Below are 21,310 nucleotides of genomic sequence, written 5' to 3'. Positions count from 1 at the left end.
GGAAGTCTCTTCACCTTGGACAAGTTTCTCGGTCAAGATTTAGGCTGATTGTGTCCGAGCCACTATTGTGGGGGAAAAACCCCACGGAGCAATAATTATTATAATTATATTACGCATTATATGTAATTACAGTTACTAAGAAATTGTAAGGGAGTACGAGAAGGGAAAGCCAGAGGAATCTGACTGCAAACTAAATGCATTAGAATGATTGTCTATAACAAGACAGGGAGCGTTGTTTTTCATAATACTTTAATTAAAAGTTTAGCAAAGCACAAAAAAAAAAAAAAAAAAAAAGAATCTCAAGTGGGTCAACAAAAGTTCTCCGATTACTGGTATTCAAAGCACAGCCTTTTGAGAGATGGTAGTCATTTACAAAGAGCAATAATCTTGATTTAACAGAACAGTATTAAACAAATGATACAAACATATGTTTCCCTCACACAGTTTCTCAGAGAGCAGTTGAAATGCATGGTTTATTTAAACAGTTGTAAAAACAAAGCCAAAATGTACAATTTGAGTTGGGACTTCCTCTTTACAGGCTAACATTTAGGCTGTTTTTCTTTTTGCGAGATACCTGAAAGCTGAAATAAAATTCACAAGGCACAAATACAGAAATGAACAGGAAATGATAAACTACATTAAAACTCTCTCTTGATGAGTGACTGCTGACTCCCACTTCAGAGCAGTGAGCTATTCCACTCCACCTAACCTACCCAACCACAGTCAGAAATGAAAGTTTCACAATTAAAAAGGAAAGCCTTAAGACGGAACAGAGCAATGATTTACAGCTGGAAATGGAATCTAAATCCAGTGGAAGGAAAAAAAAAAAAAAAAAAAAAAAAGGAACACTTATTCGTAATAAGAGCACAGTTTGGTACGGTTTCACCCCTTCCAAGTAAGATGGTGCCTGAGCCTTCAGGAATAAATATGAAAGAAAAAAAAAAATCTACAAAAATTAAAAAAATATCTTCTACGATTCTGTAACATTAGAGGGGGTGAAGGGTGTCTTGGTATTTTTTGTTTTGTTTTTTTTTGTTTGTTTGTTTTTTTTGCAGACACCATGTTTAGGCTATGAAAAGCTTTGACTTCACACACACACACATGCGCGCGCACACAAAAGACACACACAAGAATAAAGCCGTTGGGATTGGAAACATGCCATGGTGATTACCACACACTGAACTCAACTCACACCACCACAAACTGACAGTGCAAATCTTTAGCCAGCTCCAAGCACTGACACACACACACACACACACAGGCTTGAAAATGTAAGCTAGTTCTGATCCTTCCCGTTTATCTAATGTATTCATTGGTTTATGCATTTGTTTTTTAACCTTTCAAAAAATGTTCAGTCAATAAGAGCAGGCTGTAGAGAGTTTCATGAGATAAAATATTTTATACTCCGAACTCCCTAAAAAAATTTAAAAATATATATCGCCACATCTTCACATAGTTCTTGCGTCAGCCGTTTGTCTGAAATTCCTTTCATTAGTGTTTGTCTAGACTGAAAAATGACTCCAATTTTTATTAAAAATAGTCATTTGCAGAGGATCTTTGCACAGTCCTGACATATAGAAACCTCATTCAAACACAGTACAAATATCGTTGTGGAGGAATTAGGACCTACAATAAAAAAAAAAAACAAAAAACAAACAAACCAAGCTAAGATATACAGTAAGGCCATCAAAAACTCAAAAACACTGGCAACAACTGAGCTGTTCTCACTTAGCTCACTACACAGGCTTCACCTCGTCCTTCCTCCTTGAGTTCTGTTCAACCGAAGCCCTAACAATCATCTGCTCTCTATATGGTCCACTGTCACAAGAGGTTCAGGACTTGAGAGAAGTGGTGAACCAGTTAAAAAAAAAAAAAAAAAAAAAAAGGACAAAGAAAAAAAAGCTGAATTTCATTTACCCACCTCCCTCTTACTCACCAGCGACAGCATAAATATAGAAACTGGCGACACATGTTACGAATGCACAGGGGTTTTGTTTTGTGTTTTGTGATACCACGCGTGTACTAGCATCTCACAGTATTGGGGTGTTTCTCTGATCCGTTCTCTCTCCTCCCCCCCCCCCCCCCCCCTCCACTCATCTGTTAGTCCCACTGTACTGTACATCTCCTCAAAACGCAGACAGTCCCAAGGTCTTCATGTGTGTTTTGCGTTTCAAAAATTAGACAGTTTTGAGAGAGGGGATGGGGGGGGGGGGGGGGGGGCATCCCTCCTGTCTCTTTTTCTTTTTTTTTTTTTTTTTTGCTTTACCACTCGGCGTCCCCGATGGCTTTGGAGAACACGTAATCTCGCCCGTTCAAATTCATGATGCCGTCCTTCAGGTGGAACTTCCACTTGTTCTTACTTCTGTGAATCTGGGGTGGGAGAAATCCCGTTAGAGTTGCATTTTCGGATCTTTCTCTCTCACTTTTTTTTATAATGCGCATGCACAAGGTCTTGTTTGCTCATGAAATTTCAAACACTGACATATAAAACTTTCAACAGGACAAGTGACTCTCTCATCTTAGCACGTCACACTCAGAAACAGCTCAGTTTTAAAGCTTAGAGAAAAATCTATGAGAAATGAGGAAAAACGCATGGAAGAAGCAGGTGAAAGAACCTAAGCCATCTGCCTGTGTCTGGGAGACATACCTTGTCATACTGGCACACTACCACATTCTCTGTGTCAAACAGCTCCTGATCTTCCTCGTCGCTGACATCATCGCCGCTGTTGAGCGGCTCCTGTGGAGGAGGGAGAGGACCGGTTTCAGTCTCGGGAATATCCACGCTGCATATTTTGGGCTTGGCCTGGGGCTAAAAGCACCCTCAGCCTTAGGCCCAGAGCAAATGAAACTCTGGGGCTTAACGTGGTCTCCGATTATATATCAAGGCCAATGTCCTAAACCTAGGGTTCATGTCAGGCCTCTCTGAAGCAGAGTTTCACACAGAGAGGTTCAACACAGACATAACCCCCTTTTGCTATTAACATAGGATCAATGATGTGAAATAAGAAGACTTTTGGTTAAATGTAAATCTGGTTTCAGAGGGACAGAAGACTGGGGAATCCTTCTCTAATCAGCCTAAGAGATGGCTTAAAGTACCCCTCAGTAGAAAGTACAGCGGAAAGTAGACCTGAGACCGCCCGACCGACTGACCTCTTCCACTTGACCGTCCTCGCCTCCATCTTTGTCCTTGTCTTCATCTTCGTCTTCGTCATACTCGTCCTCCTCCTCCTCGTCCTCTTCCGAGGACGTGTCACCCGCCCCGTCCACCTGGAGCATCATGGGAGGTTGTTGCTGGGCTGCCTGCTGCTGGGCTGCTTGTTGCTGCGGTTGTTGTTGTTGTTGTTGTTGTTGGGGTGGTGGAGGTTGCTGTTGCTGAGGTGGCGCTTGAGGTTGTGGCTGCGGCTGCACCTGCGCGGCTCCCTGTCCCGCCTGCGCAGCCATGGCTGCTGCCTGCATGACCTTCACACAAAGCACAGTAAAGAAAGCAAAACAAATCATCTCACATATTCAGTATGGATTTACACATTCATTATTTGTGAAATGTACGTGTCTAAGGCAAGCTGCTAAAAAGAAAGACACCTTCGCCTCAAACGAAACTGTTCATTCATGTCATTTGGGAGCGTTCTCAGGTTTATAGTGTGCAACGCTTTAGGGATGGGTTAAACATTTCAGTTATTACCTGCACCCTGTTTTGACCTACACCCAAAAATACATGACAAACCTTTTGTCCTGCAGATGTACATGTAACTCTTGGCTCTACATGATAAACATAACATCCATGTTAATGGTATTTTCTCTGTCTCTCCTTTTTTTACTCTCACAGAAATATTCCTACTCCACTTTCATTTGGAGACCTAAGCGTGGAAAATGATGGTAAGAAGGAAATACAAATAAAGAGATGCAAACACTTCAGAGATTAAAACCCTCATTACTTCTGGCGCCGTCCCAGGCGGCAGCCTGCCAGAGTTTGCTCTTCGGGCATCTTGTGTCTTTTTCACTCTTTAACATCTATTTTTGTCTTTTTTCTCTGGATTTCTACGTAGTTTTTTCTCGTTTTTGAAAGTAGTGAAGCTTTCGCACGTTCTTTTTTGTTGTTCTCCCTCTCTTTCAACATTATTGGAACATTACTTCATGTGCAAAATTACTTTCAATATCATGTGCAATAATTACTTATTACTTTTCAATACCATTCCCAATATGACTTCTAGATCATGTGCTATATTACTTTGACTTTCACTTGACATTCAAGGTCATGCGCAATATTACCTTTCTACTCTCTACTTTAGTCTACTTATTCTACTAAACTGATCTTATTCTACTAAAATTTTTATTAGTATTCTATGGGCACTAATGTTACATTTATTTATTACCCTGTTGTTTTTATAATTAAGTTGTTGTAATTTTTTTTTTTTTGCAATATTACTTATTTTAACTAATTGATCTTACTTTGATTGTTATTCTCTTAGGCACTGGTGCCACATTTATTTATTTATTACCATATCATTTTTATTCTTATGTTGTTGTAATTTTCTTTTTTGATCAACTTCTGGCGCAAGAATTTCCTTCGGGATGAATAATCTTATCGTTCAGCTGGGATGAAAAACCAGCGCATTAGTGGGTGCTTTATCATGAACAGAAAAAACATGAGTCATGTTTCCTAGCTACCTAAAAGACTAGACTGCTAATGTTTGGTATTCTGTTCAGCCAACAGCATTAGAAAATGCTGTATGTACAAAGTAAATAAGCTCCGTCAAGACATAATCAGTCAGTGATGCTATTTCCAATCAACTCTCCTATACAAGTTTAACTTTTACATAAACATGTCTTGGTTTCAGCCTCTCCCAAGTCCAATTTTTTCTTCTTCTCGACGGATGATGATTCCGCCGTCCTGCACTTTTGTTGGATTGGACAGAAAACAGCTGGCCGGCCGACACAGGGGAAGACCGCAGTTGTCATAACTTCTACAGCTAAAATCACAGATGTGTCATAACGTTGTACGGGCGTGAAGTGAACTGAGCACTGTGGAGCTGTGTGTGGGACAGACCTGTGCATTCTGCTGGACCTTATTCCCCGTGAGAACGATCTGTTGGGGTTGGATGATGACTCCAGTCTGCTGGGGCATTCCCCCCTGGATGGGAGCTAGTACCTTAACACAACACACAAAACAAAATTAGGATCCTATATATACACAAAATCAGGTGTGAATGTTCATTCACACTCACCACTAGAAAGGGAACTAGTGCATGATAAAGGTAGAATAACTTCAACATGTTATGATTATGCCCCAGAACCACATCACCACATTATCAAGGCCCATCCCTCATGAAAATATCAAATTATGTTACATCATAACGCTCTGGATAGGACAGAGTCTCTACAATGAAACTGGCTCATCAATAAACATGATCAGGTAAAACTGTAGCTTTTACTCTACATAATAGACCGCATAGAGAATCACATATCATCCAGCGTGAAACTGATTGACGTGTCGCTGGGTTTGAATGGAGATGCCGCTACTCAAAGACTTCTGCAAGACTCTGAACGGTTTAATCTGGGACGACAATTCAAATCTCGTGGCGTTTTTTGTATCACATGAATCCTCTTCAAGCGTAAAATTCTACAATAACACTAGCTGAGAGAATGCAGTTTTGACGTGAGGCGTGGCCAGCTCGCGTGCTGACCCCTACCTGTTGTATAACTGGAGCTTGCACGCCGCCGGGCTGCATCTGGGACAGAACCTGCTGTTGGAGCACCACCTGCTGCTGAGGCTGAATGAGGTACTGAGTCCCATTGGCAGCTCTCACCACCTGCAAGATCTGCCCTGGAGAACCAAGAGCACAACGCTACATGTCAACAGCCTTCATCCCGCCCCCCCCCCCCAGCTCTCTCTGGTCTATATCAGTGGCATTACACAAATTAAATATGAGAGCGAAGCATTACTGAATCTTAAATCCCTAAGCTCTGTGCTGCAAAATGGCGTCTCGGCGTGACAAGCTACACCATGGAAGGGTCATTTTAATGACTGCGAACATCAAAGCACTCAGATAATACAGGTGAAAAGGTAGCATTCCTACCCTGACTGGTGATGAGCTGTTGGTATGGAGCTACTCCGGTGGGCAGGGCCAAGGTAGCAGCAGTGGCTGCTGCACTCTGGAGAGAGCACAAAACCAAACAAATAAACAAACAAACAAACAAACAAACAAACAAACGGGACGTCGAACATATAAGGACACACTACTGAGAAGCAGTTGCTACAGTTAACCTTCACAGGTCATGAACAGATTTCAGCGGTTCAAAGGATGAGACAAAGAGGGGAAAAAAGAGAGAGAGAGAGAGAGAGAGAGAGAGAGAGAGAAAGAAAGAGTGAGATGCTTCTTCTTGCTGAGCTTTGCGACGCATACAGTCTGAAAATCCATAAACTGTCCAACAACCATCTCCATGCTGGTGTGCCTTCCCTCCAATCTGTCTCCCTTTCTTATTTATACTATAATGAATACAACAATCATAATAATCTATATACGTTTGTGAAGTTTTAGATTCTCCATACTGAGTTACGTAACACTCACCATTCCCGTTGCACTCATGTGCTGTAGAATTTTGGAATCTTGTACGATGACTTGTTGCTGAGGAGCTGTGCGAAGATGTAAAATAAGATTTAGGCTTCTGTAGGTATGCTACTGTGTCATGCCAAAGCACTGTCTGATACTGCAGATGAAAATGACTACATCCTAAACCTTTGAGACTCTGAACGGTTTCATTTGGGGTGATTATTCAATTCTCGTGGCATTTTTGTATCACGTTAATCTTCTTCAGCCATAAAATTCTACAATAACACTAGCGGAGAAAATGTAGTTTTGACACAAAACTTTCAAAATTCCCCCTAAAGGCCATCTGATAGTGATCAAAGGGGAAGTTCACTCTGTTTGACATATGGGCCAATTACAGGCCTTTAGCCTGCATTTGTCAGTATCTCAAGTGATTTTTCAAACACTTGGAGTTTCAGATTGTGTTTTGTAATTTATTTGGCCTGAAGCCTACACAAAAGTTAACTGCTTTACCTCACTGTTAATAAACACAGACTTTCGAAACAAATTATTTTTAAGATAAACAGGAAAGAAAGACCTATTTTTCTCAGAAATGAAAATTTTGAAACTGTTATCATTTGTTTTCACAAGAGGCAAGACAAAGCAGGATGTGTCTTCACTTGGTCAGCCTGTATAAGCCGGACAGTAAAATTTACAGGATTTCAAAATGTAAGCAATAAATACCATTCATAGTGATAAGCATCAGTGTATGGATATGACATATCTGAAAAATTGCACGCCCCATTTCATTACAAGGAGGCAATTGTCAAAACACACCAAAATGAGGGCAGACTTCTGCCTCCTGAGCTGCAGTTTCCCCAGTGTTTCATTACCGACTGTAGCCCAGCTTTGAGGCAGGAGGCCAGAGGAGTGTTGTATGCCACAGTAATGGCCTTGGGAGGCGAGAGACTGACCTTGCTGGGCTGGGGGTAGGAGGACTTGCTGGGGTTGGGCCTGTTGTGGTGTGGTTTGGACCTGCTGGACCTGCTGCTGCTGGGCCTGGAGAGCTTGCTGCTCCTCTGTGTGGAAGCCCTCCACTGCCTTTGACTGCATCAGCTTACTCTCCCACAGCTACCGAAAGGTCATGAAGGGAGTATGTCGTGGGTTTTTTTTTGTTTGTTTGTTTGTTTGTTTTTTTTTATGCAGAAAAATACAGGTTGAGGCTTCTCTTTGTCCCACGTTTAACAAGCTACCATATAACTAAAGCTGAGTAACAGGAAAAATAAATAAATAAATAAAATAAAATAAAATCAAAAGAATAAAATGTCCACAACCCAAAACGACTTCACTGTTTTTTGTAAGATTACATCATACATAGTTTTTGCTTTCATGTGAACCACGGTGGAATTCGGGGTGTTTCAAGGCTAGTCGAATTACCTCTTCCTACAGTCGTTATAACAAGAGAAGCTCAAGTGAGCAAAAGCAATCTAACTACACTTTGATCTGTGATCAAGGCATATCAGTGTAACATTGTCATTTGGCTGAGTTCACCTTATGACAACTATATGGCTGACCTTCTAAACCAAGTCGAGGGCTATAACTCAACGCCAATATCAGTGAAAGCAGGCAATGCCTTATGCTCAGCAGTGTAGAACAGTGTAATCTAGGGGACTGTTTACCGTCCGAAGCTCCATGAGAACCTGTTCGTCCACACCTTCATCCAGGAAGAGTTCTCGGACCTCACTGATGACATCTTCGATCACCGACCGATACAGTTTAGGCTGCGACAAAAGCAAAACAAGACTCTAAGAATGCATGCTACCACACATGAGACGCATGTGAAAGCTTTCAGGGTGGTTACTGCAAAGATGCTTAACTAACAGAAATCATTAAGACATTTTCTTTCTAATCAAATGTAGCATTTCAATGAGATGTATTTGCATTTCTATGAAGATCTGTTTGTCTCTTAGTCTCTATTTTTAACAGATCCCTAATTCAAATTAACGTCTGAAAAGTAGGATAAATAGGCACAAATAATACACTAAAGAACAATATTAAGTCATCAAGCGAGGAAGAGCTAGACTGTCTGCCAACATGTTGGCAAACAGGATAATTTTAGTGACACTGTTTTTACAGCCTAATGATGGTTATCAGTGCCCGCACCTAATGACAGTTGATCGAACGGAAAGAGGATTATAAATAGTCGCATCATCTGCTAGTTTCATAAGTTACTGAACAGCAAACGAAAGCTGCCAAACTGTGCGCAGATTTCTCACATCAAGAGTAAACCGCACTGAAACTAAACAGATAGATGGAGGAAAACTGCCGACTTTACCAGCGTATTGCCCAGCTCAAACAGAGAGGAAAAAATAGTCGCCCTATACGACAGCAGAGGCCACTTTGTGTCCCTACCGTGTCCGTACCACGGACCTCCCCCTCCTGGCCTGTCTGCTCCCTATTTAAACCACAGTCTGGTGTTTATATGGAGAGCCGATGACGTAGCGTTGAATAGCACCTTCCCATTCCCGGCCAGTCTATATTAGAGAGCCGATATGGCTGTATAAAACCAGACGTCGAAAAGTGGGAGGCACAGAGACGGGGAGAGAGAGAGGAAAAGAAAGGCAGAAGCAGTGGAAGCCCATGGCGACGAACTCTAAGCTATTCCAACATCCCCGAATCTATTTGTAATGATTCTTCTGATCGTATGGGAGAATGTTAAAGTTAAAAAAAAAAAAAAAAAAAAATCAGGGTGAAGATGTAGCTATATTTCGTCAGCTGCATTATTATTTGAGGGGGTTCCAGGCTAATTTAACAGCCAGCCAAATTGAATTGTGTGTAGGTACATTACAGACGGTTAGCTAGTTAATCTGGACAAATTTAGCAAGCATAAACAAGTCTACGGTACACATGATTTTTTTTTCCTCCAGGTGTGATTCTTCTCAGAAACACACACAGGATGAGAAGGTGCTTTACAACTGACAACGTCGACAGAGCTAACGTTAGCAATCCAAGTGCATTTTATTTACTCCATTTTGGCTACTTCCTCACAGCCAGCTAAATGCACTGACACACCAATTTGGCGGTCAATCAAAACATGAAAAGGCACATCGGTGAGCCTGATCCGATAAATCAGAATTAACTTCATAATAACACAATATAACTTCAGCTTGTTTAGACAGAATATAAGAGCCTTTAATCTGCTACCGTTAGGGCAGTGACCATCCAGCCCGGTCATGACCAGTCTGCTGTTTGATCTGATTTGAATGCAAGGACTCAAAAAGCTTAAAATGGCCGATTGTGTGCGGCTAACACCTTTATTAATGGAAACGCCAAAAATGGGAATTGGTTTAAAAGCATTTTCTATATCTACTATGCTTGAAAACAAATAATGTATTGTTCTCTAGTTCAGTGCCATAGTCTGTCTGACTCTTGTCTGAGATTGAGTCTTACCACTGGGTTCGAGTTAGCCGAGCTCGCCATTATTAGCGTAGTGTTAAAAACCAAAAAACACACGAGAAACCGAGCAAGCGAGGGACAAAAATAATCAAAATAAAAATAAAATATATTAAAACATATAAGTCGCTAGTTTAAAATTTGCCGGCATAACTTTCCGCAAATAAAACACAGATATTTTTACGGTCTTATTCACAGTCCCAGGGCTGCGCTTTTCCAGCCGTCCTACTTCGGTCGTCGTCCTCCTTTATATACTGAGCGATGGTGCTGCGAGTGCGCGAGACATAGGGCAGGGTCAACGCGGGCGTTGCGCGAAAATATCGCGAGAACCGTCACCCCCCTCCCCCAGTCTGCGTTGTGCTCTGTCACCATATCAAGCTGATTTTAAACCAGTATGTACGGCCAGTCCTTTTTCTTCAGACTTGGTGCTAATTCACCGAGACTGTTTTCAGAACAGCTGCCAACAATTGCCCACCGATCTTGCGAAGTACGCAGAAGTTAAAACTTTCGGTCAACGCTTATAGATATATAAGAGTGGGAAGAATACGAAAAAGACGACTAATGAAACAACAACAACAATAACAATAATAATAATAATAATAGTAATAATGATTGGGCAGCTGTTATAAATGTACTTCCCAATTGTGCTTTTAGTGTTCAATAAAATGTAATAAATTGTCTTTCTTTGTTATTTTTGAGAAACATTCTTGAGAAACATACAGTGCTGACACTGCCTTGATTTTTATAAGAAATCCACCGCCCTTTATTTTGCGCTAAGGTAGACACTTAATACCATAGCAGCCTTCGAACTATTAAAGAATCATCAATTCGGGCTTTGGTTATAATATGTTTTTTGGTTTTGCATAGAACATTTAAAGAAAAATGCAGCATTATACATTTTAAAAAATCTTACCAAGACTTTGTGACAGATATGATACTGTTTTAGATAGACATTTCTAAATGTGGACACATCTTAATTTTCACCCTTAACACGTTTTACAATCCGAGTTTCTTATATTTAAGGACTACCTATGACCACAAGATGTCGCTATTAGCTTTTTGGCTCAATGGTCATGATTTGGGAGTCAACTGGTTACACACATGATGGCTAGTTTCAAGCAGTAATACAGCTTTTAATCGACTTCAAAATAAACACAGTGTTTTGGTGCAAGTAATTTCAATAGTAGTTTAGTACTCTTCATTTTTCACTTTTATGTAAACATAGCAACAGGAATATTTTTTGAGTAACTTGAGAGAGGTTGGGTTCTTTTGTGTGAAATACCAGAAGCTCTGGATCCAACAGTAAATGGAAACTGACACATCACCTAATTTCTATCCATCTCCATGGAAACTTGTCTCAGTGGGCATTTTGAGAAAATGGGTTACCTACAACTCATGTCATTTAGGTGTAGCAAATATTTCAACAGATCCCCCATGTAAACAAAATGTTAACTAGAACATACATACAGAATTTCCCTTCTTGTTGTAATTGTCACATTTTTCATCTGTCTTAAATGTATTCTATTACTATAAACGCCCTAATAGCAAACTGGTTTATTTTCAAATTAGTTTGCTGATACTGATAATTTTTTCTACGGTCAACACAGCTGTAAAAACCGTAAGGTGTGTAACTATTACTTTGACCACATAACTGTGTTCAACAGTGGACCCTTAAAATGTATCAAACACAATTTCATGCTTACCTCTGCAGTTGCATAGCAACAGAGCTGGCTCCAGCTGAGCTAAGTGAGGGCAGGAAGGCAGTGATATGCGATTAAGCCAGACTTTAATTATGAATGAGCTTCCACAGTTACTGAAAGACTCAGCAGGAAAGCTGATTGGACCAGATTACTCTGATGAAAAACAAGATGTTGTTTATCAATATCAAATACATTAAATAGATCAATTCCTTTGCTTTTAAAACTCAGATTTTTTTTATTATTGCAACTGGAAGACAATACATTACATGAACATTATTTTATGTTTCAGAGGAAAAACAAAAACAAAAAGAAACATGACATTATTGTCACGTAATAGACAATATGGTATATACATGTATTGAAGAATAGTTTGAAATTGTTCTTTGGCAATGTAATTGCACATCAAGGAAATAGAGGGCTTCTCCTCCAATCAGAATAGAGTCTGCTTGAGTGTTCTCTCTATTTTTTGTTTGTTTGTTTGTTTTTGTTTAGTGTAGAACCATTTCAATTCAAACTTAACTCAGCATTCCTCCATATTGGCTGTCACAAATTCACAATCTGTAACCTGAATGGCAGTGAATCCGAAATAAACAAGAAATACAAGTTTGTTTGTCAACAATGATCAATGGAACGACCACATTCATACCATATTTGAGGAGGCAGTGAAGTTTTTCCAAAACATAAACTCCTAATTTAGTGCAACATTTTGTATGTTTACAGATAAAATGAAGCACACATTAGATTCTCCTACATTTTCTTGCTACTGGCCAAACTAAAATTTATACATTCTTGTCATATCACTGCTTTATCTTACCCCCATAAAAACATAACCAAACTTGGAAGTTTATTGAGTCTAAAATCTTGAGTCTAGAGTCTCTGCTTATGCAGAGAAGTTGTGTGTGTGTGTTTTTTTTTCCTATTACATTATTTCAGCTCACAGTAAAAAAAAAAAAAAAAAAAAGAAGAAAAAAACTGAGAGAACAACTCAGAAGGTAGAGATTAGCTCTTCAAAACATAGACATCTTACTAAAAGCATATTACGTCTTATCACTTTATATCTCAGAAAATATCAGAAGGCATTTTTGCTTTGTACTTGTGCCACTGACGCAGGATGGATATGTAATTTCCGTTTGCAACACAAGGTAAATCCAACGCAAGAAAACAGCCATTGAGGTGTTGCATGTGAAACAGAAATTGGCAAAACTAGTCATTTAATAAGTACACAGTTTGACCCATTTTCATCGGCAGTCACAGACAGTCACTTTGCTTTACTCAAAAACTCTGTCAAACCCGTTACCTTCAACCACAAATTACATATATAACCAAGTCACCTGTGGTAATTCTATACAAATGTGCTTTTTTTGTGTGAAAAGAAAATGTACTGTAGTCAAACACTGGCATATTCTTGTACATTTAAGTAGTTATCTGGCATGCAGTAGGTCAAGATTAGGAGAGGCAAACACCATTTTAGGAAAAAAAAAAAATCTCTGAAAACAGTTGCAATTTGCTAACTCTTCATTGAACAGCAGACATGTAAAGTGTAAAATTTGGATTGAACATCTCAAACAAACGATATCGTCATGGTTACCCACTGAGAGTTATTACTTGACATATGTCCACTTTATTTGTGGTATTCAAACACAATTCTGAGCCCAATAGTTTTTGGAGTCTGTCTCACTTTTTGAACGGGGAAATGCATAACTAGTCTAATCTAGTTCTATTTTCAGAACGGATGCATAAACACAGTTTTTAAAAAAAAGAAAAACAAAACAAAACAAAACAAAAAAAACAGAGCTGGTGCAAAGAGCGGCAGAGCAATGGGTTTCCATGACTGGCTTTGAGGACCATTGCACAAAAGCACAATCTAGTTTCCTTGTCAGACAATTTCAATGTAATTTATTCCACGAACACCTCCATGAGGACGTTATGATGTGCGGACACTTACAATGAAAATGAAACAATGCGAAACGAACCACACTCTTTAAATTAGAAAGCTTGAGCCGTTCCGTACAAATGAAATGGTCAAAGACGTGAAACTACAGACACAGACGGCAGGCACAGTCTTAAAGGGAATACAGAGTGAGCGGTCACTCAACACTGACTCTCAACAACATTGAAACATTTATTTAACAATGATTGGAAAAGAATTACCAATCAGAGGGCAAGACTACAGGGAAATAAGTCCCGCCCCAACGCTCCAAACAGAAGAGCTTACCATTGCTTAATGACTTACCCCACAACCAAAAATCTCACCTTATTAATATGCCCCTATGCCCCACCTCCCAGAAAAAAAAAACAAAAAAAAAAACTCTCTCCTCAAAGGAAAGTCGTCTTAAAAGGCTCACCCCGGAAAAGATACGATTTAAATTAAAAAATAAAATAAAATAAAATAAAATAGAAATAATGATAGAATGACCCCAAAACAGGGGAAAAAAAAATCCATAAGGTGTAAGATTTGAAGGCGACGCCTCTTTCTGCGATCTCTCGTTATATGAAAATAAGTCATGCTTCATGCTAAATACATTTTTTATCTTACATGATTTTTCGAATAATAAAAAAAAAAGAAAATACTTTTTTTTTTCTTATTTACAAGCACCCATGCAATGTAACTGAGAAAAGCTCACAGGCTAAACTGCCTCATGTAAGAAAGGAAAATAAAACATTTCCAAAGATTTTTTTTTTTTACAGTATTATCCAGACTGGACAAAATTGCTTCGATTTATATGGACTTATATAAACAAAACATATTAACAATGCAAAGAAATTAAAAAGAAGAAAAAAAAAAGAAAGAAAGAAAAACACAAATACAATAAAAATGTATTTTTGATGTTGTAATGTATTGGGCATGTTTTGCAGCACAACCCCCTACAATTTTTTTTTTTGTCACTGTATTTCAACTGTAAACTCATACTAAAGCTAGTATCTACGCTTAGCGTGTCAGAGATTTAAAGGTATTGCATCTGACCTGTTGTTTGAAGCAACCTACCGGGCATGTTCTGTTTACATGGCGATTTCCATAAAAAAACTAATGAGGGTTCTAGAAAGTTCTACCCATTCTCCACACTAGCTTCTGACTAACTGAAGAGTGTTCTTTTCGAACAATGGATTCTGCAACACACAGTTCAATCTTAATAATCGAACGAGATTTATTATTTTAATAGGATTTTGTCTTTGGCACTCTTCGAAGTATGAGCAGCAAGTAAAATAATATCTTAGTAAAATTTTCCCCAGCTGATGTTTGGAAGAATTGCTACAACATTACCAGTTCCTTTTTCCTCTGATATTTCACCACAAAGAAAGGATTTAAATAAACTGAGAGAAATTAAATGTACGTGACCACATTTGTATAAGACATGACTGAATTAAAATTTCACTATGGCTTTTATCCCATTTTGCAAACACAAAACTAAAAGCACACACATGAGAATTATTAATAAAAAATATTGTTAAGAAAAGAAAAGGAAAACAGTGATCTGTTTTTATATTTATATATATATATTTATATATTTATATATTGCCGCAAAGAAGTAGAATTCACCTGAAGTCCTGGGAATTAACATGTTAGATTTTTTGAGAATGACCTCTCTCTCCTTCTCTCTCTCTCTCTCTCCCTCTCTCTCACACATTCTTGCATTCTCTCTCTCTCTCTCTCTCTCTCTCTCTCTTTCTAATCTCTCACAGCTTCTCTCTGTTCTTTCTGACCCTTGGAGGTGCGGTGGCTCATTTTGTTTAGACAGGCGCGCACACCGGCAAGGTGGAGCAGAGACCCCGCGGCCTCCTTCATCTCTTTATCATCGTCATCATCGCTCTCTGGAGGCTTCTCCGCCCGCCTCTTCTTCAGGGGCAGCGTATCGCCAGGCGTCCGTTGGCGGCCCTTCATCCAGGGGGGTTTTCTGCTGCCGTTGCGCTGAGACTGCTGGAAAGGTGTTGTGGTAGCATCCAGCGGAAAGTCCCCGGGCTCCTGTTTGATCTCCGTGACCTGGACCTCGATGATTTCTCCGTCGGCACAGCTCGGGTCAGATCCCTGAGAGGAGCAGGAAGAGGAGGAGGAGGAGGAGGAGGTCGCAGTGACCTGCTGTGTGCCGCCGGGAGACTGGGCACTGCTGTAAGTGTGGTCCTCCTGAAGATCATCACTGGATGGGGGTGAGTCATGTTTCACACCACTGCCGGACTGGGTCAGATAATCACCAAGAGTAGACCTGAAAACACACACACACACACACACGCACACGCACACGCACACACACGCACACACACAAACAAATTTTACCATCAGCTCAAAGAGAATACACAAAATATGCATGTGTGAGTTGCCGCTGAGTAAGAACATTTTGGAGTAAAATAAAAGCAGACTAATGCTGTAATATTGGGCCATAACACAAAAAGCAGACGTGTAACCTTCAGAATGGATCTCTTTTCTCCACTGCAATCACCGAAAAAAGAAATAACTACCAGCAATAATAGAAGCAAAAAAATAGAATTAATGATCCCTTTGTCCGAACATAGTTCATATATTTTATGATCAGTCTGAACTGGTACCATAAACCTGCAACCTAGAATAGAGAAATGACTTTGAACGTTCTGGTTTTCAGTGATGAAAATGTGAGCACTGCATAAGAGAAGCCATATTTGAATGAAAGGCCTGGTCACTGTTCCAGCACTATAATTTAGTCTAACCCCTGTCAGCAGAAATATGCTTGTGACAGCTTGCGAAGGGTTTGAGTACTGACCGAATTGTGGTGGTTCTGTTCCGTGACGGGCTGAAGGGAAGCGTTCTGATGACTGGAAACAAGTTCTGGGTGGACACACGAGAGCCATGCTGGATAACTCTCTGAGGAACTGGAGAGAAGAGAACAAGGTCTTTATTAGACCATAGGCCACTCTCTCGTACGATGGACGCCGTGAACAACATACGTTAAGCACGACTCCAAATATTTTCAATTAACGATTAAAACAGGTACAAAAAAAAAAGTAATAATCAGAGGTGATGAGGAACTCACAAATATGTCTATTCACCATTCACATGTTTGCATACACCTGACGATCTTATCCAGACACATTTACAGGCAGATTTTTGACTCTCAGAAGTCCAACATTGGGTTTTATTTCCTTGCTCAAAGGCAATGGTTACTGTTGAACTCTAAACCACCGCTGCTGCTATTCTGAATCCAAATTAATAGACACGGACTAGGAATCTGGTCTTTTTTCTTTTTCTTTTTTCATTTTTGCACTGAAAGATTTTTTTGTTTCAATCTCTACCAAGCATGATAGACTATAGACATTTTTTTATCAAGGGACATTATACAGATGCAAGCAGTAAATTAGTCATTAGGCATACACTTTGTGCGGTATTCATTATGAACTAAGCACATAACCGACTCAAAGCCTTGTTTTAACTTAGGCTCACTGGTGTCTAGGAGATTTTGAGTCAGCTCTATAGCATGTCTGCTCTTCAGAGTTACTGTATACACCCCCCCCCCCCCCAACTCTTCACACAGCCTTGTCGTTGCTATGGTGACTGCCCCCATTTCACATGCCACAGAGTGCTAGATCATACACTGACCATCGACCAACAGGAAATTCCAAAGCCATGTCTGACATGGACCTGGCCCTTACCACATCTCCGACCACCATATTGATTCTAAATACACAACTTTTACTCATGAGGACATTACTCCGTGAATGTGTCTCATTCAAGCTTAGATATTAATATGATTAAAACTAACTAACATCTAAAAAAGAGCCAGAGATGTAAGAGTGAAATATAGATGACGTACAAGACTATGAAATGTCATTTCGGGGATTATTAAAAGAGTTTCTATTTGCCTCCTCAGGCCAAACAATTATGTCTCCAAATGGAGCTCGATTTAGAAGAAGCAATTGTACGTTATGTACTTAAGTGTGTCATCGCGCAGGCTGAAATGTGAAAGACAACAACCTGAAATTCTAGACATAAACACACTTTAAAAACATTTGAAAAAAAAAAAAAAAAAAAAAGGAGCAGTGTGTGAGGGAATAAAGACATTTTTGATTGTTTGTGTTGAATCGTGGCCAATCGCCGCTTTTTTTGCAATGCAGTGTTTCTTTCAGCTGAAACAAAACATATCCAGCGGCTCCGGAGGTGGGGATGAGGGGCGCGGGGGGGGGGGGGGGGGGGGGGGGGGTGAGATGGGGGGGATAGCAGCCCAATAGCCAGACACATCAATCAAAGCCAAGTCCATAGAGAGAGTCCGTTTAGCCACTTTTCTCTTTGACCATTATTCCATTAACAGGAGCAAACGGAGCCTGTGAAAGAGGATGCGCTTCAGACCACTAATGTATCCATTTCCTCCTATTTAACAGTTCTGTATGGCCCAAAAGAGCTCTCTGATTAGGATTGAATGTCCCTGTAAACGGCTCTGAAGTCTCGGGAGAGAGAGAGAGAGAGAGAGAGAGAGAGAGAGAGAGAGAGAGAGAGAGAATGGAAAATGCAAAGAGGTGAGGGAATGATTGTGGAAAGACAGAAAGAGTCAGATAAAAAAAAAAAAAAGAAAAGCTGGGGGTGTTGTCAGAGACAAAACGGGGGAAATAATTTCAGGTTCTGGGAGCTGATTTTGAGTTTTGAGATACTCACTCATTGTGTCTTGTTGAAGTAAGGTGAGACATTTTTATTATCAAAAAGTTCTAGAATGATGCGATCGAAAAACCAATAAAAAAAAAAACAAGGGGGGCAGATGGAATATTACCTTGTAAAAGAACTCCTCCATTTTTTCTGTAAAGTGGACTTCCCGGCCACAGATGAGGACTATAATGAGAGAGAGAGAGAGAGAGAGAGAGAGAGAGAAAGGGAGAGACAGAGAGAGAGAGAGAGAGAGAGAGAGAAAGAGGGAGAGACAAAGAGAGAGAGAGAGAGAGAGAGAGAGAGAGAGCAAGAGAGAGAGAGAGAGAGAGAGAGGCAGAGAGAGAGGATAGAGAGAGTTTTAGACATTAAAACTTGATACACTGCCATTTGAAAGGTATCAGAAATACCCAGCACCCAGCAGACACCTTGAGCTGGATGAACTGCATCATCACACAGACTGGCCTGTGCACCTGGAGGTCATTCATGAGTTTGTGAGGAGGGAAGAATGTAGCGGCAAGGGAAGGTGTAGGTCGGTGGTCAGTTATCTGATATCTCTTGCTGGGAAAGTCTCAGTTCGTACTACAAGCCATTACTGGAGTGTGTCGGTGTGGGCATTCCTCCATGATTGCTGATTATAGTCATTATAACTCTGAGAGACCTAGAGCAGACCATTGTTCAAAGAGATTACCCCAAGGGAATGATAGCCTCGGCAATGCCATCCACATGAATCTCTTCTTCTTTTTTTTTTTTTTTTTTCACCACAACTTTACATAGACCAGCAGTCTCACCTCTCATACACACACAAACACACACTCTGTCTGTCCCTCTGTCTCTGTCTCTTCTCTCCCTCTCTCTCTCTCTCTCTCTCTCTTTCTGTGTCTGTCCTGTCATTTGCCCCCCTACCAACATTTTGTCAACAACAAATACACAGGTGAAAAGCTGTCTTCAATAGCCATCATTACAAACATTTACAAAATTTACAATTTCAGACTCCAGAGACTTCAGAGAGAGAGAGTGAGAGAGAGGGAGAAAGAGAGAGAAAGAGAGAGAGAGAGGGAGAAAGAGAGAGAGAGAGAGAGAGAGAGAGGGAGGGAGAAAGAGAGAGAGAGACAGAGGGAGAAAGAGAGAGAGAGAGAGAGAGAGGGAGGGAAAACTTGCTGAGAAGCGTGGAATGTCAAATCCAGATTAGTTGCCTCTCACAGCTCAGTGAGTCGTGGTAAAATTAGGAGGTCAGCTGGTACAGACAGAGATAGAATTTGGAGCATGTAAGTGCTCCAGGCAGGTGCCACGTTCACCCTCATCTCACTTTGTCTCCCTAAACAAGATTTGCTCCCTCTCGTTTTCTCCTCTTTCTCATTTCAGTACAACAAGGATAAACTGAAACATACCTCTCTCTGTAATGGCTCACCAAAGGGAGCAAGAGAAACATTTGTCTTCTATGACACAAACAATCTTGCTTGCTTTAAAAGAGGAAGAAGAGGAAACAGCAACATAAACAGGCCCACAGCCACCTGCTGTTGCTATGGAGTTAAGTGTTGCTAGGGCAATAATGTGTTTCTTTGTGCTAACTGCCTGTCCTTTTTTTTTTAAACCCCCCCCCCCCCTTCTTTTTCGCCAGACAAATGGTTTTGTGGCGCTACTACAGCACCTATCTGAAACCCATGTGTTGCCATGGAGGTGTTTCGGTCACCCTGGCAACTGCACCGATAAACGAGACTTGCGAAGGGCAGGCACGTGGCAGCTTCCTCATGTCCCCCCCCCCCCCCCCCCCCCTTCTCCTCGCCTCCCCAGAGGCCCCGAGTCCAGCTGCCAATGGGGTGTGAAGGAATGCGTGAGGAAGCTGACCCAAAACCTGACATTACTCTTTAATGATTCTCGGCTTTCCCGCCATGAAAATGTTACTACATCACAAAAAAGAAAAGAAAAAAAAAAAACCCTGTCCTTCCAGAGGTGATTGCTCCAATTACACATCAAGATACTGCCAGTCGAGGTACAGAGGAAGACAATGAAGAAATGATTAAAAAAGACTGGTAATCTCATTTTCGTTTCTCTCTCTGTCTCTTTCTCTCTCTTGGTCTCTCTCTCCCTCTCTCATTCTATTTTTTCTTTCATAACAACAAAGTCATATTTATGCCAACAAACATCTGTGCATGTAGCTCGAAAGAAATATAATTCATAATTTAAGGGTGCAAAATTATGGAAATATGGCTTAGTTTATGCAGTTTCAACACAATGAGGGAAGCCAGTCTCACAAATCGTAAACAGTTCTTATTACATACCAAATGATTGTGCATTCTCTTAAAAATGTCCTCAGAGGGGATTATTATTATGTTTTTTTATGCTGATCAATATACTATTTAATTATCTCTTCAATCTTTTAGTCACCAGTGGATTCTCAGTCACGGTTTTCTTCATTACTATGGGCATCTTGTGGTTTTACAAAGAGCCAATTATTTCTGTCTCCTGTCCAACCACCTGGCTTCTCCCCCCGAGGGGAAAATCATCAGGAGCTACACCCGAAATCCCAAGAGCGTTTCCTCAACCCTGATCTACCTGGGACGCTCGAAAAAGAGGGAAGAACGGGAAGAAACCGTAGACAGAACAAAAGAGAGAGAAAAAAAAACCCCGGTAAGAACAATAACACTGAACAACGTGAAGAAACGGCAAAGGAAAAAAAAGAAAAAGAAAAAAACGATAAGGACGAACAAGACGGCAGAAAACAAAGAGAATATATAGCGGTCAGTGAATAAAGACAACACGCGGGGAGGAGAGGCAGATGAATGAAGGAAAAGGTGAAGACAACCACACAGAGCGAAAGAGCGGGAGGTTACCTGTGATATGCCTGAGGAGGGGTTGCGGCCGACGTGGGGGGCGTGGCGAGCCGTGGGGAGTAGGGGTGATATGGAGTCTTCTTCAAGGCCTGAATCAGGTTATGCCTGTACTCAGGGTCTATGGACCAAAGAGAGCCTTTACCTATGGCCTGTGGAAAGAGACAGAGAGAAAGAGAGAAAGAAAGGAGAGCGAGATAGAGA

General features: G+C 40.5%; 2 protein-coding genes across 3 annotated transcripts in view; both read right to left on the bottom strand.

Moving 5' to 3' along the window:
- Window positions 1-2,252: 2,252 nt before the first annotated feature.
- gtf2a1 (general transcription factor IIA, 1) lies at window positions 2,253-10,067 on the bottom strand. 2 transcript variants are annotated; one of them, XM_030772020.1, is made up of 10 exons: window positions 9,975-10,067; window positions 8,204-8,305; window positions 7,499-7,655; window positions 6,567-6,631; window positions 6,075-6,150; window positions 5,688-5,821; window positions 5,021-5,146; window positions 3,151-3,372; window positions 2,648-2,737; window positions 2,253-2,370 (listed from the first exon to the last, which is right to left on the bottom strand). In XM_030772020.1, exons 1-10 carry the CDS (start codon window positions 10,002-10,004, stop codon window positions 2,263-2,265), a joined length of 1,110 nt encoding a protein of 369 aa, XP_030627880.1. In that variant the 5' UTR covers window positions 10,005-10,067; the 3' UTR covers window positions 2,253-2,262. The 2 variants fall into 2 exon arrangements, with proteins under 2 accessions (XP_030627880.1, XP_030627879.1); XM_030772019.1 differs by having other exon boundaries at window positions 3,151-3,459; window positions 5,045-5,146.
- A 5,277-nt stretch (window positions 10,068-15,344) lies between these two features.
- ches1 (checkpoint suppressor 1) overlaps window positions 15,345-21,310 on the bottom strand; it is a 23,389-nt gene continuing 17,423 nt past the window's right edge. The window contains exons 3-6 of the mRNA XM_030772735.1: window positions 21,110-21,258; window positions 18,403-18,461; window positions 16,408-16,516; window positions 15,345-15,876 (exon numbers count right to left, since the gene is read on the bottom strand). Of these exons, the coding sequence (XP_030628595.1) occupies window positions 15,345-15,876; window positions 16,408-16,516; window positions 18,403-18,461; window positions 21,110-21,258 (849 nt within the window). The remainder of the gene's footprint in view (window positions 15,877-16,407; window positions 16,517-18,402; window positions 18,462-21,109; window positions 21,259-21,310) is intronic.

Source organism: Chanos chanos, chromosome 4 (genome assembly GCF_902362185.1).
Source record: "Chanos chanos chromosome 4, fChaCha1.1, whole genome shotgun sequence".
NCBI lineage: Eukaryota > Metazoa > Chordata > Actinopteri > Gonorynchiformes > Chanidae > Chanos > Chanos chanos.
The sequence above is the reverse complement of the archived record's forward strand: the minus strand, read 5'-3'. Positions and strand labels throughout refer to the sequence as shown.

Bases quoted from the DNA above. Each gene is read 5' to 3' on its own strand.
- gtf2a1 (XM_030772019.1), bottom strand. From the start codon at position 10,004: ATGGCGAGCTCGGCTAACTCGAACCCAGTG. The intron at 8,306-9,974 runs GTAAGACTCAAT...CTTTTGTCGCAG, and splicing joins CGGCTAACTCGAACCCAGTG to CCTAAACTGTATCGGTCGGT. The intron at 5,147-5,687 runs GTAGGGGTCAGC...TGTTGTGTTAAG, and splicing joins AAGCTCCAGTTATACAACAG to GTACTAGCTCCCATCCAGGG.